Source organism: Hakea prostrata, chromosome 7 (genome assembly GCF_041222555.1).
Source record: "Hakea prostrata isolate BN-2017 chromosome 7, UWA_Hpros_2, whole genome shotgun sequence".
NCBI classification, from domain to species: domain Eukaryota; kingdom Viridiplantae; phylum Streptophyta; class Magnoliopsida; order Proteales; family Proteaceae; genus Hakea; species Hakea prostrata.
The window spans coordinates 19,885,582-19,903,018 of NC_142606.1; the positions used below are offsets into that span (position 1 = coordinate 19,885,582).

At 38.4% G+C, this 17,437-nt stretch overlaps 2 protein-coding genes across 2 annotated transcripts; one reads left to right on the forward strand and one right to left on the reverse strand.

Annotated features, from left to right (window-relative positions):
- Positions 1-432: 432 nt before the first annotated feature.
- LOC149010394 (O-fucosyltransferase 1-like) lies at positions 433-10,580 on the forward strand. The gene is made up of 9 exons (XM_089161863.1): positions 433-657; positions 756-915; positions 1,518-1,599; positions 1,702-1,772; positions 5,453-5,541; positions 6,489-6,612; positions 6,704-6,987; positions 8,166-8,295; positions 9,318-10,580. The coding sequence occupies exons 1-9, from the start codon at positions 650-652 to the stop codon at positions 9,936-9,938; spliced, it is 1,569 nt and encodes a 522-aa protein (XP_089017989.1). The 5' UTR covers positions 433-649; the 3' UTR covers positions 9,939-10,580.
- Positions 10,581-11,010: 430 nt separating this feature from the next.
- On the reverse strand, positions 11,011-16,245 carry LOC149010395 (uncharacterized). Its single transcript, XM_089163319.1, has 9 exons — positions 15,810-16,245; positions 15,647-15,739; positions 15,310-15,414; positions 14,640-14,792; positions 14,400-14,498; positions 14,187-14,315; positions 13,797-13,976; positions 12,903-13,019; positions 11,011-11,940 (listed from the first exon to the last, which is right to left on the reverse strand). The coding sequence occupies exons 1-9, from the start codon at positions 16,128-16,130 to the stop codon at positions 11,776-11,778; spliced, it is 1,362 nt and encodes a 453-aa protein (XP_089019445.1). The 5' UTR covers positions 16,131-16,245; the 3' UTR covers positions 11,011-11,775.
- Positions 16,246-17,437: the final 1,192 nt, after the last annotated feature.

A 17,437-nucleotide genomic window follows, 5' to 3' on the forward strand; every position in this document is an offset into this window, starting at 1 on the left:
TCCTTTGGAACATGGTTATTGCTCTTGGTTAATGAGCCCCAAAGCCCTGAACTGCATATTGGTAATGTCGCGGAGATGCGATCCTTTATCCAATCCATTATTCCAATAGTCGAAATTGGAAAACCTAGGTTTAGAACGAAGGAGTTGATTTTGTAAATTAAGAAACTTCAAATCTTTAAATGTAAAATATATATAAAATATATATATTTTTTTTTCTTTCAAGTGAACCGATACTGTTTGATTTTATATTCAAAGGGTATTGTGGTCATAAAAATCACAATTTGTCCTTAATTGATTTTATTGGATACCTCAGGGGTGGCAGATGCAAAGTATCTATTTATTTGGACTAAAAATGACATATATTAAACCTCAGGGGGTCCAGATGAAAATTACCCTTATTTTTTTCATGGATTTCATTTTTTCCGGGTAAGTGTTTCTGTTGCCAGCTCGATCGGTGTTTGCTTTCTCAAGCAAGAATAAGACGCAAACGGGTTTTTTCCTTCAACACTGACAGTCTAACAGAAAGGTCTGGTTTCCAGCATTTACCCCTTCAATATATCAGATCAGATCAGATCAGATCAAATCAAAGCTTTTATTGGATTTTCAAAGTTGTATGTAGAACCAAAGACCAAAAACAGTAATCTAGGAAATGAGGAGGTGGGATCTCTCTCTCACACACTCTCTGTGTCCATGTACTGTACTATTTGCTTGTGTTATTGTGACTTATAGAGCTCGTTTTGAATTTCTTGTTGCAGACCTGGAGATGTATTGGGAAGGAGAGGGGGGCATAGGCAGCTGAAGCAACTTGGTGGAGGATTGAGGGGATTGCTAGGGCGTTTATCGGTTGCAGTTCTAGCTTTGTTGATTTGTACTATATATGTTTTCTCCACAACGAAAGGAACAAATCAAGCAGTGGTTGGTTCCCACTGACTTTGTAGACTCTAAACTGAACCTAATTTGTTTACTTGAACTGCCTTTAATTGTTCCGTACTGCTAATCTTTTCGTTTCTAGGTTTTGTGCCGTTAAGGTTGATTGTTGATGGGCAACGATTTGTTTTGATGAATTACGAACCCATATGGGTTGGAGTCGAGTAGAGAATAAGTTAGATAAATGCAAATTAGGTTTAGCGCGCAGTGGGTTTTTATTTTGCCCTTCCCCTTCATGGAGAGAAGGATAGTTTCAGGAAGTGAAATGAAGTTTTTAAACAGCTTATTGTTGTTAGCTCTTATTGGGTTCTTCCCTTGTTGGCTTTTCATTAGAAATTCATCATTTATTAAGTCGGCACGTGCCTGATACAAGTCATAGAACCAAACTTTTGCAAACTGATCTTTGATCCTATGGAGTATGGACAATATAAATGTACATTACTTGTCAACAGCTTTCAGTTTTTTTTTTTTTTTTTTTCACAACTCAAAAACAAAGGGAAGAAAGATCTGATGTCTTGATCTGATGCTGCTAATTACTTTGATTTATATCTTATTATCTTCAGCTGATCATTTCTTTGTTACATCTTCAGCAAGTTAATGTAGATGAACTTTGGGAACGTGTTGCTTCAGGGGGTTGGAGGCCATCGTCTGCTCCACGGTCTGATTGGCCTCGTATGTAGTTTCCCATTGTTTGCTTCTATTTTTGCATTCTTAAATCTGTTTGTCTTAGAAGATACGAATGTTAAAGTCTGCTTGTGCTTGTTCTCTTCACAGCTCCTCCAAATCAGAGCAATGGTTACTTAACTGTTCGTTGCAATGGCGGTCTTAATCAACAGCGCACTGCGGTTTGTATTAGCTTCTTGTTATGATATACATTACAGTTTATACTTATATTTTATAATACAGGCCTACTAGTCTAACAAAATGTTATTAGTTCCACCTTATATTCTAAAAGGGGGGGGGGCGGTGGTGGGGGGACAGCATATTTTATCTTTTTTTGGAACAGGTGATTTTTTATATATTGGGGATGGGGGTGTTACATAATGTACCAATAGGCAGGATCAAACCCACAACCTCTCCACTTAGAGGTGTTGGTTTTACCAACCAACCAACCTGCATGGTCCATATTTTTTCTTCCTCTTTGTTGGATTTTGTCATTATTATCTTTTATGGAATGTTATATCAGGACAAACCTCACTGGCATTAATAGGTGGTCAGTAAGAATATGTAATACGTGGATCGTGTCAATAAGCAGCATAAATGTTGAACTAGGAGTTAGCATGTCTCCGTTATTTTGACTCTAATTCCGAGGTTTCTAGAGTTACCCACGTTTGGGCTCTAATACCAATTAATGGGGGACAAAATAGAGAAGAAAGAAGGATAAAGGAGAGGGGGTAGAAGGGGAAATCTTAGAAGAATCAGTCTTGAAGAAGGAGGAGAATACTCATAAGAAGAAGAAGAGAAAGAGAGAGAGAGAGAGAGAGAGAGAGAGAGAGAGAGAGAGAGGGGGGGGATGGCCGTGAATGCCCATTGCTAAAGCTTCAATTCATCTTTTTCTTTCTCCAAAAGTCTCCTTTTTTCTATTGCAACAAGGGCCTATTTATAGCTTGGTAAAAGCTTTACAAGAAATGGAAACTTAGTAAATTGAAGTTAGAATCTAATATCTTAGTAACTAGTGACAATAGAATCTTATGGAAATAGAAATAGAGACAAATTAAAATTAGAAACTACTAGGCTTTATGTTTCAGCCACATGCGTAAATAACTAAAATAGAAACTACTAAAAAATAAACTAAACTAAGGTCCTAAATCTCCAAAATAAAATCTTCATAAAATCGGACCTTGGGCCCACAAAATCCTCTATGAATACTCCTAATATACCAAAGAATGGGCTGTAGCACTCTTCACGTCAACATTGACATATATTTTGGCCTCCATTTTTCATGTTTTGAGGTGGCCTTCAATGCTGGTTTGAATTGGTTCCTAGTTGGTTTTCCTACATCGCTTCCACGTGACAGGTGCATTTTATGCCTCCCCCCCACATATACATATATAAGGTACCCGGAGGTTAGCCTTCCTTTAGAGGCACCAAACAATTCCCAAGGGCTTTTAATTTTATAAATTTCTTTAAAAAATTAGATGGGGTCCTCCAGCAGTAGCAAAGGTTCAAATTGTCAGACAGGTAGGACTGCAACAAGAGAAGGAGAAAGTTGAGAAACAAGAAATACAAGGTAGAAGGGCTAGGTGGATGAGCCCTAGATGTATAACCTCCCCCCCCCCCCCCCCCCCCCAACCACACACAATTTTTTTTTTTTGGGGGGGGGGGGGTATAAGCATGGTCTCCCAGTAATGTAAGTGTGTAACCTAGCAGTAGTAGCCCAAATATGATGTCAAGGTAGCCCAAATAAGATGTCAAGCTCCAAATAGCTCCTGCAAGAACTATGTTTTGGTTTAGACAGCCAAATCTTGAGAGTAGAAGGTAGTAATCATTTATGGGCTAGTATTGTGAAACAATCCAGACAATTATAAGAATTGAAACTGGGATAGCATGAAGGTCCAAAGAGCAGTAGAGAACACTTCAAAGTGCAAGGGGGTGAGCAGTAGTTCGGGGTGGTGGGAATCGTGATGGTTCAAACAGGAACTGTGGTGGTGATTCAAACTTAGAAATCAAGGTAGTGGTGAGATAATTGAAGGTGGAAAGGATAAATGAATTTATTGAAGGTGGGGGAGTGGAATGGTTGTTCTAATAACCATCAAGGTTAATGACGGGAAGAAGAGGAAGGAAGGCTATAAATGGTTCACTTTAGTGGCAGCTGACATGATGATAAACTGCAGCTTTAACAACAGCCTAGGATTGTAGCTTTTCCACAGTGGTTGTAGCAATTTCAGGTATCAGCAGTCATGAGGTTCTATGGCAGCACCGTTCTTTAATTAGTCTTCTAGACATAGCAACAGCTTCAGTTGCAAAGGGAAGAGGATGTCACGGTATAGAAGAATAAAGGGAGGTAGATGGGGATGGGCTATGGGATATGTCAACCCTGTTCTCGCCCACAGCTTAACTCAGCTGTTGAATATGAAGTGCTCCATAAGCAATGCAACATAATCTGCAAATTTGATTTTTTTGAAGTCTAATTACTTTTGCTGTGAAAGGGTCTGTATAGCTTGTTCAGAACCTCACAAGAAATAGAAATTCCTAAATCTGAAAATAGAAACTGGTAACCTAGTAACTAATGACAATAGGAATCTTATAAAAATAGAAACTAGTTAGAAACTTGTAATTAGATTCTACTTGGCTTCATAGTTCAGCTGCATGCAAGAATAACTAAAAAATAAACTAATAATAGCTACTAAGATAAAGACTAAATTAAGCTTCTAAATCTCCCAAGAATAACGGCTACATCTAATTCGATCTTGGGCCCCACAAATCTTATAGGAATGTTTCCACTTGAGTCAAGTATGGGTCTGTGACATTGTTCACATGCACAATGTTTTGGCCTCTTTTTGGCCCTTCTAGAAGACCTTCTGTGCTGATTGGCCTGGTCAGCACTGGTCCCTTGGGTCCTGGTTCTGTGTTCCTCTTTCTTATCCTTCTTCTTTCTAGTACATTCTACATCACCAGCCCATCTGTCACTCAGATTGGATTATAGAATATCAATAACATAGCCAAACCAAAATTTTATCCATTCACTATTCAAAATAATTGTTTAGGCTGTGAAAAGCTGCTACATATAAAGTGTAAACTCTTTGATAACATTTGCTGACTTAAATAGAAACTAATTTTTTTTTTGAGGAATCTAATCTTCCTACAATTATTTAAGAAACAAAATTAGAACTTATTAATTCTAAATTTAGAAACTAGCTTCACTGAGAAAAAGAAACTGATTCTCTCAAATGTGGAATAGAAACTTACTGATTCTCTCAAATGTAGAATAGAAACTAACTGATTCTCTCAAATGTAGAAGAGAAACTAACTGATTCTCTCAAATGTAGAATAGAAACTATCTTTTTACCAAATGAAATATGAACAAAATAAATAAGATCCTCAGCATTCTAAAAGTCCTTATTCCACCAAAGACAAAAAAGGGGCTATGATACTGTTCATATGAACAGTAGTATTGTGGCTTCTTTGTCTTAGTGTTCTGTCCTTCATTAACTTGTATACAATGGTGAAGAACTCATGCTGTGAGCATAAAGATGCTGGTTTGCAAGAGCAGTAGTGGCACCAGGTTACAACCCTTTTCAGTACCCCTTGGAAGATTTGGGTAGAGTGGTTATGTTGGAGGTATCAACCTTTACCCCCATCAATATTTCATTTTGTCCTTTGGTAAGATGATTTTTGATAATTTTTCAATGACGGAGTTCATATGTCATATGATCCATAGACTATAAAAATTGTCATTGTATGGGAATTATACATGATTCTGTTTTGGGTGAGTATGTTTACTAATGTAAAATTCAAAGTACTGCTGTCCTTTCCATGTGTACCAGAATATGGGCTTCTAACCTCTATATGTTTGGCTTTCCAGATTTGTAATGCTGTTCTTGCGGCTCGAATCATGAATGCTACGCTAGTTTTGCCTGAGTTGGACGCAAACTCCTTTTGGCATGATGATAGGTGAGCATTTACTACGCCTATGTAATTTATGTGTCTTTTGAACTATGCATCATTTTCTTAATTAGATATTTTCTTGCTAATAGTGTTTCCTGTTGATTATAATGTTCTTGTGAATTGTTTGCGTAAAGACATTCATTAGTAGCTTGGATAAAATTCTGACAAACATCTAACAGAGGCCAGCCACATACGTATGTTAAACTTATCAGTCTCACTCTAAATCATTCTAATGAATGGCGCTAATTCTTTAATTTTTGTGTCAAAAAGCAAGTGTTATGCTTGGATGGGCGACTGGCTTATTCCTGAGTAGGCTTTTCGAATACATTGTTATCTATGCTCTGAAAAAAGGGCAAAGCCGGTGCCATAGGCTTCTGCACAAGCAGAGTCCCCCCACCCCCAGTGGGGCAAAAAAGGGGGGGGGGCGATTTTCCTGCCAGTCTTACCTCAGCAATTTTGCTGAGAGGCAGTTTCGATACCTTGGCGTCAGGGCTACAACTGTGGTCCACCAACCATTGTGCCAAGACCCACCCCTTTGAACTAGGATTTTCTACTGAATGAACTTCGTAACATTGTAGAAGCATCATTTGGTTGAGTCATTGCATTGCAATGGAAGAAGTATTTATTTTGCTTTTATAGTGATGCAAGCCTGAGTTCTCCCTGATTCATGTCTTACCTCTTCTATCTTGGAAGATTGATATGTGGAATTTAATCAGCATCCTATTGGTTTTGGGTACAAAAGATACTTGTACTTGCTAGAGAAGATGGTGATCTTATCATTTAAAGGGCCATTATGCAGTGGTGGTCCTGCCTATGTGGGGTCTGGACAGGGGCGATTTTGAACTTGGTCCTTAACAATGATTTCACATCTTACCTAAAATCTATTCGATTCAGATATTTTCATTATACATATCCATGGTTTGAATATAATGGTTACTTTATGCTACTTCCAGTGGTTTCCGCGGTATCTATGATGTTGAGCATTTCATCAAGTCACTTAGATTTGATGTACGGATTGTGGAAAGTCTTCCTGAAATTCATAAAAATGGGATGACTAAGAAGATGAAAGCTTATCAGGTTAGATCGTATTTGGTTTGATTTCATTCCTATGATGATTATTTTGTTTTTGGTTCTCAATAGAATGTTGATCTATCTCTTCTTGTTTCAGATTCGTCCCCCAAGAGATGCCTCCATTAGTTGGTATACAAAAGATGTTTTGGAGAAGATGAGGGAACATGGTGCTGTATATCTGACTCCCTTTTCACATCGTTTAGCTGAAGAGATTGACAACCCAGAATACCAGCGGTTGAGATGTAGAGTGAATTACCATGCCCTTAGGTTTAAGCCAAATATTATGAAATTAAGCCATGCAATAGTCAATAAACTTCGAGCAGAGGGCCATTTTATGGCAATACATCTTCGGTTTGAGATGGATATGCTTGCATTTGCTGGGTATGATATCCTTCTGAACTATCTGTTTCTTCTATCTCTTTTTTTTTTTTTGTATACTTTTTGGGATTAAGTAATATGAAGGATTTCCTGTGTCCAAATGTAGTATTTGGCTGCTGCCGTGTTTTGACCTAAAGTTAGGCCCTCAATTTCTTATTGATTGACGGTGAATGTTCACAATATAAAGGGCAAGAAATTTGGTTATTTTAGTGAATGTGTGATAATAGTTCTCTGTGTCCCCTTGGAAAAAGCACCATATAATAGAGTTTTTTAGGATCTAGACTTCCCTTTGCTTTGTTAGATTTTGAGTATGATGCCTTATTTACAGAATTCTTAAAGGCTGCTGATATTTCCTCCATTTGGCAGGAGACAGCATAGTGCTATTATGAATCTTATGGTTACTTTGTTATCCAAATATTCATTCTCTGGTTATTGGTGAGGAAAAGTCTTTGATCCTGTACCTTTTAATTATGTCCAAATTAAAAATCAGTAGATATCCTTCTGAATATGTCGGGGATGGAATCCTAATGTGTGCTAATCTAATACCAGCATGAGTTAGCTGCTAAAGTGTCTATCATGGAAGATCTTGCAGTCCTTACCAAATCCCAGGTTCTCGATGCTTTTGCCATTGACTCTTCAACCATTTGAAGAAGTTTTGCTCCTTTTCCAAAAGAATGTGTGTGATATGAACATGATATTAGCTTAGAAGAACCAATTTGTATTAAAAAAATTCATAAAATGGTACCAGTTTCAGCGGAAAAATTAACATTGCATAAAGATGGTTAATTAATTCTCTCGTAGAAGCATGGATTGCAACTTCATCCTTCGCATAACCAACCAAGCCAGTTCTGGTTTTTTCTCTCATGTTGAATTATTCTGTGGTTGTTTCTTTATGGTTGTCAATCACTGTCAGAGTCAACCAAACAATTTATCTTTGCTTGAAAAATTAAATTAAGTTCTGAGTCAGACATGGATCCATCTGTTTTCCCATGGCTTTGGATGCTTCAAATCCTAGCTTAACAAATAGTATGCTTGATTTTTCTGAAGAATCATTTCAAGTAAACTACAAAACAAAATTTGTTTGGTGAACTACTGAATGAAAAAATTGCTTTCCTTCTTTGTGTTTATGTGTTTTGATGAAAACTTTCTGTTCTCCCAGTTTGACATGGTACACTTAACAGGTGCTTTGATATATTTACCCCTGAACAACAGAAAATATTGAAGAAATATCGGAAGGAAAATTTTGCAGAGAAACGACTTGTTTACAGTGAAAGAAGAGCCATTGGGAAATGCCCATTAACTCCAGAAGAGGTAAACCTTATTTTTGTCACCCTTGAAATTTCTCTTTTTCAAAAAAATTTCGTTAAATCACCAGCTAGGCCAACAGGGCCTAAGATTTTTCTTGAGTTTAAAGCATTTTCTCTGTTGTATGATGTGGTTAATTATTCAGTTAGCTGCTGCATGTTGCATTTCTCCTTAGATATAACTAACATAAGTTAACAAGGTGGAGCAAAGAAGAGGATCAAAGCATTTTCTCTGTGGTATGATGCAGTTAATTATTCAGTTAGCTGCTTTATGTTGCATGCCTTCTTAGATATGACTAACATAAGTTAACAAGATGAAGAGAAAAGACGAGGAAAGGGACGAGGATTAACTGGGAATGGTGATACATAAGGAAAATAGGAATCAAAGAGAGAAGAAGTAATTTGTGCTTGTGGGTGGGAAGACAACAGAATTTCCTACACCACCAATACTGCACAATCAATAAACCGCCAACACGCATCTCACCCTCCCAGCAATGCACCCCGTCCACAGAATCCCACAGCTTGCAGGCTAGCCACTCTTAAAGAAACATCAACTGTCTGTCTGCAAATTGGGTGTAGAACATCTACCTCCTTGGAGTACTGAAAACATTTTCTAAGAAGAATTTCACATGAGAAAGATGTGAAAATATTTTCGTTGACTAATCAGCAAGGCAGTGAAGGAGGTTTGGCATCAGGATCACTTTGGTCTTCCATTTTGACATCTCAAAAGAAAAGCTTCAATAAGTTCATTTGGATAAGCTTATCTCTGAGAGAGGGGGAATATATTTGATTGGCTGGCCAGATATGTCAAGGTTCCTTCTGTGGGGTTTCCTACTGTTTTCATTTTGATGTAAAGAACTTTTTTGGGGAACAAAAATGGATATCAGAATTTAGAACAATTAGGTAAAAGTGTCTGGCCTCTAGGTTAATCTATTTTCCAGTATATTTTCTTTGGGTAAAGTCTATTTTCGAATACTGCTTAGCTGTATACTTGATCAAGGGATTGTTGAGAAGAGCTTCTCTGTGCAGGTTGGTCTAGTCTTGCGTGCTATGGGGTTTGACAATTCCACCCGCATATATCTTGCAGCAGGTGAGCTCTTCGGGGGAGAACGCTTCATGAAGCCTTTCAGGGCTCTATTTCCTCGCCTTGAGAACCACAGCACGGTAGGTCCTGCAGAGTTGATGGCAGAGAACACCCATGGTTTGCTGGGCTCAGCTGTGGATTACATGGTTTGTCTTCTCTCTGACATTTTTATGCCCACGTATGATGGTCCAAGCAACTTCGCCAATAATCTCATGGGCCACCGGCTCTACTATGGCTTCCGGACAACAATCCAACCCGACAGGAAAGCTCTTGCCCCCGTCTTTATTGATCGAGAAAATGGCAAGACAGCAGGTTTTGAAGAAGCTGTTCGGCGTGTGATGTCGAAATCCAAATTTGGGGGTCCATACAAGCGTGTTCGACCTGAGTCTTTCTACACAAATTCATGGCCCGAGTGTTTCTGCCAAACATCACCCAACAATCCTTCTGATAAGTGCCCACCTGATAATGTTGTGGAAGTTCTTGATAATCGGTTGCAAGGTGAAGGTACGGATGATGCTGAATCCAAGAAAACATCAAAGTCGAGAGATTCTGTGGCCGTAAAATAAGTTGGCAATTGTAGCATCCATCATTCTTTCCATCGGGACACAATCTTTATCTTTTCCGATCAACTGCTGCATTATTAACAGGTTTCTGCAATCAGTTTCAGCATTATAGGGATCTTAAATTTCAGGGATCACATTGTGCAGGAGAGCATTTGAGGTGGAGTAGGACTTGGGAATCTTACAAGTGCTTATGCATGAATCGCCTGATTTTTGTAACATAAGAGAAAGTAGACACTGTAAACTCATTCTTTTAATTAATAGGAGGGAAAGAAAAATTCTATGTTTTGCAAAGCCTGTGCATATTGAGCATCAGTGTAAGAAATGTGCTTATCAGTCAGCTTAAGAAGTCAGTCAGTGGAGTAAATATGATGAGCAAGAAACATCAAAATTTATAGTTTGCGTACTCTTGCATCTTGTGGTCTTCAGGTGACATTTTCTTCTCTTGCAGAAGGCTTCTTTGAAGTGCTCCAAATATGCTTGGTAACTTCAAGGAGGTTACTACTCAGAACGGGGCAAGCTTCTTTCATCATGAACCCATGACAACCAAGTTGCAATGGAGCAATTTTACTATCACCTGGTTGCATTCTGATGCATCCATTATGCCAACTTGAGAAAGACTTATTTGGAAAGAAGCTAGTCTTTTGCCGGCATACCGGCAAACGGATGCGATTTGTCCTTCATACAGAAGTAATCACAGAAACTGTGATGAGTCTGATGACCCATCGGTTGAGCTTGTATGTTGAACCAAAATGAGGAAGGTTTCCTTTTTCATCAAGCAAAATAAGAGAAATATGAACCTATACATAAATCCATTTGCATCTCTCAGAAAATATTTATGATTAATTGTTTACAAAAAGACGTGTAGATTTGTCGTCAACAGTTCGACGCCTAGTTTTTATCTTAAAACAAGCATGTCATTCCTCGCAAACTTTTCCTATTATTATTTTAGGGCTACACTTTGTTGTTTTAGCTTCTTCAATGAGATTTATATCATTAAAATTGGAGTTCCCTTGGACTTGCACTGACCATGATCATGTCAATTGAAACCACTCTCTTGGAGTGTCATTCTCACCAACTGTTCCTTTTAGTTTTTCTTTGCAGTCATCTTGACATTTTATCTTTGTTGGATCTTAACTTGATGTTTCTTCGTAATTTATTCTTTTTCTTTCATCCATCTTAACATCCTCATCTTTGTTGGCTCTTAATTTAATGTTTCTGTTCAGTTGCCAAGGTTATTGGTAAGAAGTAAGAACTTATCAACACCAGGCTCATATAACAAATTAAAAGCTGCTCCTACTCTTAAGCCTAGTTTCCAACATTAAGATTGATGTGGTTTTGTTTTCTTGAAAATTTGTTCTAACAGTTTTCATTGTACAACAATCCCATAAAATTTTCATTAAAACTTAAAGAAATATATCAATCATATGACACCATAATGCACCTTTCCAGTACGCCCATCTCACTTAAAATTGCTGTAAAATATCATCTGCCATTTCACTCTTCTTTATTTATGATTGCCTTGAGATATATAAAAATATTCACTTTGTAATATATCTCATTCCCTCAGTGTGCAACATGCTAGCATCATCTTAGTGTAGTTAACTCATTATATATATTCCCTTAATCCCCAGGACGTCCAACACAACCTCATCAGATGGGGGGGGGGGGGGGGGGTGAAAACACCATTCAAACCAATTTCTCTCAGGCTTGGATAATAAAAAACTGTTTACAGCTAGTCAATTTACAGACACCAACATTTTTCCCCCCCTGATAGAAACAGACACCAAATTTAGGATACACAAAAGGAGGGGGAGTTAAAAAAATTATTGAAAACAAAAAACTATTCAACAGATCGTGCTCGCAACTTGTCAGCTACATAGAGGAGATGACTGATGTTTGTGGAAGGGTAGTTCTGGAGAAGCTTAAGATTTGAAGTGAAATCACCCGCAAGTAGACGCCTCCGGATAAGAATCAGCATGGCGCAGCATACTCTCAGCAGAGTTTCCTATGTGGAAGAGTAATATTTTCACAAATTATCAAATGCTACTAGTATTCAAAAAATTGCAAGCACATAGCCATTTGTTTGTTAATTTACATTGGTTACATGTGCATTTAGGAGTCAAGAATGCCTTTACATGACATGGGCATTTGAGTCAACAGATCATGTATGTTCAGTTGGTACCACTCTTTAGGCAGTAAGGAAGACTTGTTCTTTCCCAGTAAAGGGGAAGACTTGTTTGTTCTATCATAAACCCTTCTTTCCCAGTAAAGGGGGAAGACTTGTTTGTTATCATAAACAAAGGGGAAAACGTTTTTGGCATCATCAATCAAACAATGCATGCATGTATCCAATGCACTTCAGGTAGGGGAAGATCAGAATCCTCATGTTTCCTATGCAACTCAACTTTTCACAGAGACTTGAAGAATACATGGTAACAGACTCCAAGTAATATTGGTTTTCTCTAGGGCCTAGGCACATTGGTTGATATGATTCTGCTAGTGCAAAGTGTAGCTGTTATTAACAGTGAAAACCTCACATTCAAAAATGGCTGGGTGCCAAATAATTGAAGATGAGATGGCTTAAATCCATTTCTTACTGTCCCTGGCATTACTGCACATTTTCACCACATTAGGAGTGCTAGGCTGCTATGCTCTCAAAGGAAAATTTTCGCTTTCATGGGGGTTGTTCTGAACAGAGCAATGTACAAAGACTACAGGTTACCAAAACTGGGAGGTTTTATTCTGCAACTCCCTCAAAGATGAGTCAGCCAAGGCTGGGATAATTAGGCACTCTTTATACATTGATCTGTACACATCAGGCACCAGCTCAATGCTGTAGCTGCATTGTACTCTACTTGCACTATTTCTTTGCTACAACTGTCACCTATTCCAGAAACTTCTTATTAGAAAAATAAAAGTGCTCTGACAAAGCTGAACCAACTAACCAACAGAAAGATAGCCACTTACCTGAGGACCCTCAGGGTCACTCAACAATGTGTCCCAGATGTGAAGGCTGTCAGCGAAATTAAATTCCTGAGTTAACAGAAGGGTTATCCATCTAAATGCATAAAACTGCGGATTGATCTGCATGAACAAATAAAGACAAAGGCATTCGTCAAACAAGGTCAAGCTGCCTAATTATCTACTTTTGTTTCTGCAATACATGTTGCATGTCACAAAAATACCACACAGAATAAGTTAGAGCTTCAATGGCACAGATGATGCTAACAAGTGCTTCATATTGTCAACATGATCAATCAATCACAGGATTTACTGATCACATCTAGTATTGCAAAACACCATCCATCCTGGGCTTTGTACAGCATATACCTTTCCTCAAGTTCTCCATATCATTTATCAACCCTTCAGGGAAATTTTGTCAAACTGTCACCAACAGAATCAATCTTACATAAAGTAGGGTTGAACTCAAGAACAAATAGTTCCCAAAAGAGAGACCTGGATGACTGAAAGAACCAAACTCCTCACAGTTTCTAAGATCTACCATGGGAAATGGAATGCAGCCTCCAATCTCTTGCCTTTGTGCGGCCAAAAAAACCTATAATATGGTATGCCAAGTAAAAAGCTACCATAATGAACACATTTCTAACCAGTTAACCCGTCCAAACCCTTCTTACATGAAATTGTGGGCTCGCTACCAATTCTAACTATGACTAAGGATAAAAGCACCAGCCAATTAATACCCACCTGAAGTTGTAACTTTAACCAAAAAAAACATTTCAGAAAGTGCCTGAAACATGGTGTCTTAATCCAATCAGATTATCACAAAAACAAATACAGGGAAATAAGTTATAATAGAGGAGATTAAAAGACTAAAAATTTTAAGCAATTAAACCATCTTACTTTAGTTGTAATCTCAAGATGACGCCAAAGCTCTTCGTCATGCTCCTTCAACAGTTTTGACAGCCTTGTAATTGTGGAACGTATACCAACAACACTGTTGTCAAGTTGCTGACAAAAGTTGTCACGGAATCCACTTAACAACTCAACGAAACAAAAGAAGGCATCTTCTTCTGCAAAGACCTGCATACAACAGTACAGAAAGGGAAATAGAGCATCATATCAGATATTCATCTCCCCCCATCCTTGGGACCCTCCTGTAGGCAATAAATCTTCAAAAAACTACATAAGACAATTGAAAGAAAATACCATAAACTTCAAATTGTATTTATAATTTTTTTTCCAGTAGAAATAACATTAAATTAGTAAATAGTAAAAATAGACCATCCTCACCGCATTTTCCTCATCTGGGTCATTCTTGAATACATAGAACAAAGGCGCTAGAACCTCATTCATCCCCTGTACATATCTTATACCCGGATTCAACTTGGCAAACACTATCAATATGATTCTCAGAGCTTCCTGAAAGGTGCAAAAACAGATAGTTAACTTGGATAGACTAATCATGCCAACAGTTGATCTTGTGCCAACTAACTAGCCACTCACCTGATTTGACCTAGCAAAGGAAGAGTCCCCTGAGAAAAAGTGCATGTCTGGATGAGTACGCTTCACATCCCGGTCAATTTGCTCTATGATCTCTGTGTCCTGCTCATTACAATTGTCGAAAATTATGACATTTAGAATAACAAAGACAATGGAAACTGCATACACACGATAGACATCAGTGCCTCTTGTGCTAGAAGGAACACATAGCAATAAACAAATGACATCCAAAATCAAAGGCACCTGGAAGAATTTATTCCAAATGCTGGTCGTCCCAAGGCTTAATGGATGCTCTCCATGAGGAATTTCTGATCGTGGAAGCAGGCCTCTTCCTTCACCTTTTAAATCACCATTTTCAAGATCCGCAGTTTTTTCCAACATCCTTGTGATATCTGACTGACTAGCCACATAAACATTCAGAAAAAAACTACAACTCTATAAAGAAAATGAATGTAATTAGAAATGCAAATGATCAAAGTTTAATCCTCACAATAAGTTCCTATACACATTGAACTTCCCCATGTGGGGTTAATTAACAAGAGGGAAAATGGACAAAACGGAATGCCTCCCCCATTTGCAGCAAGGCACTTTCTAATCATGCACATCCAAAGAATAAACCAGGATGTTTCCATTAAATGGCACCTCCATTATATGTTTTACCAGAACATACAGATGTTTTACCGTATCTGTTTAATCAGGATGAATGTTTTACGTGCTGGAATGTCAACGATCATTAAAATTAATGGATTGTAAGGCTAATGATGAACCAACAACTTACAGTCCAGCTCTTCATGTTAAAATCATTTCAATAGCCATACTCCTTTAAACACATTTCATGGGCAAATATTATAACATTCAATGAGATCAGGTCTTCAGACTGATAGCATTGACTACAACCGTCAATGTTACTTACAGGATTCACCAGAAGTTCCTCTTTAAAATGCTTGTACTGAGAGCGCTTCTTTGCCAGCTCTGCTGCCCACAAGCTGCGGTCACGGGGCAAATACCCCAGTAGGATCTGCCCACCACAAAAAGCATGGTTATAACCGACACTTTCGGTTTCAACACAGGAAACAAAAAAGAAAGAAAGAAATGTATATTGGCATATCATTTCCTTCCACATTTAACTGGCAAATTTCTCTTCCGATCAATCCAAAAGTCAGAATAGGTCAATCAATTCAAATGTCTGACTCAAATTCCATCAATCGAAACAAAAAAAAAAGAAACACGATTTGAAGAAAACCAAGTACCTTCCAAACAGTGGGACGGATTCCAGCCCCATCAGGTATCCCCTGCGATGCTAATCTCTGTAACTCCCGCAAATTGATAACTTTCCTCGAGAGCTGACCAAAGACCGAAACCAATCCGTAAAATTGAAATTCCAATTAGAACACCAAATAGAAATGATCAAACCTCGGCTAAGAGCTGGGACTGGCGAGAAACGTCCTCCGAAGAAACATTCGGAGAGCTGCGTTCATCTTCACGTGGTGGATCTCTCGTTTCCTGGGTGGGCGGCTTTTCTTCTTCCGCTTCTTGGGGTGTTGGAGGAGGCTCTGGAATCGGTGGTACGACGGATGGTTCGGGAACAGAGGACGCTTTGGAAGCGTATCGAAGGAGACGCTCGTCGTTGGCTGGAAGATTTGAAGACCAGAGAGAGTTATTCAGCCACTCTGGTACGCGTTCCTTCACCATTGTCGATTGATTGGTTTTTTCCTTCACCATTACCCTCTCCATAGCTCGAGCATTTCCTGAGTCTTCTGACACTCTCTCTGCAACAATCTAGGGTTTCAGAGCTTAGAAAGTCCTCCTCAGCTTCTCCGTGTCAGCACCAAACGGGCGACAACGAACGATAGAGACTGAAAGACAAAGAGAGTGTTAATCCATTTTTATCAATAAATAAATCGAGTCAACCTCATCAATTTACACTAACCGGGTTAGACCGGATTCTGAACGAACCATCGTGTGGTTTGAACGGGTTTGACATCAAATGGGCTCCTCCAGTTCTCCATGTCATTGATAATAATGGTGATAATCCTCCACTGGTCTCAAACTCACTCCCCATTCGGTTTGATAGTCTCATGTCCCCGATTTGAATTTCCTCTGCTTCTATTTTTTACAATGGGCAGTCGGTGTACTCTTTGACCTAGGCATGGGATCGTTATTGACTTCTATAGATTATACTATGCCTCTGATAAGGGCTACACTGATGGGGCCAGGGTTTGTGCTAGTAGTGGAGACGCAAGGTCACCACTATGCATTCCCTCTATTTGCTACCAAAAAATTAGAGGGAAATTGCATGTTGTATTTAAGTAGGTGCCAATTAATTACCCTAATTTGATCTTGTTGTTTCATTTGAAGAGAATTGTGGTTTGTTAAAGTGGTTTCTACCTTTAACCCATATAAGGCACCAGGCTTTGATGGCTTTCAAGCCTATTTTCTTCAAAACTTTTTGGGATGTTGTGAGGAGTGATATCTTTAATATGGTTAAATCTTTTTTCTGAGTGGATGCTTTGCCCTTTTGACTTAATCACACTCTTATAACTTTAATTTTCAAGAAGACTGATGCAAATAAGGTTTTTCAATTTAGACCTATTAGCCTTTCCAATCGAATGAAACCATTTTTTAATCGGTTTATTTCCCCTTTCCAAGGGGCTTTTGTGCCATGTCGACGGATTTTTGATAATATATCTATAGCACTTGAGATGTTTTATTTTCCTTTAACACAAAAACAAAGGGGGGGTGGAAATTAGCTTTGCCACCATTAAATTAGATTTGTCAAAGGCTTATGATCGCATTGAATAGAGTTTTCTATTGTCCATACTAACCTTTGTTGGTTTTGAGTATAGTTGGATAGCTCTTATAAAGAGATTTGTTAAGTCATCTTCAGGGTTCCCCTTTTGATTGGTTCTGCCCAACTAGGGGTCTTCGTCAAGGGTGTCTCCGTAGTCTTACCTCTTTTTATGTGTCATGGAAGGGTTTCTCCGACTTTTTCTTGTAGTTATGGAGTTGGGGTATTTTAGAGGCATTAAGATTATAAAGGT

Bases quoted from the DNA above. Each gene is read 5' to 3' on its own strand.
- LOC149010394 (XM_089161863.1), top strand. The intron at 1,600-1,701 runs GTATGTAGTTTC...TTCTCTTCACAG, and splicing joins TCCACGGTCTGATTGGCCTC to CTCCTCCAAATCAGAGCAAT. The intron at 5,542-6,488 runs GTGAGCATTTAC...TGCTACTTCCAG, and splicing joins TCCTTTTGGCATGATGATAG to TGGTTTCCGCGGTATCTATG.
- LOC149010395 (XM_089163319.1), bottom strand. From the start codon at position 16,130: ATGGAGAGGGTAATGGTGAAGGAAAAAACCAATCAATCGACAATGGTG. The intron at 14,499-14,639 runs GTGCCTTTGATT...TGTAATGAGCAG, and splicing joins TTTGGAATAAATTCTTCCAG to GACACAGAGATCATAGAGCA. The intron at 13,020-13,796 runs GTAAGATGGTTT...TTGTTCATGCAG, and splicing joins ATCTTGAGATTACAACTAAA to ATCAATCCGCAGTTTTATGC.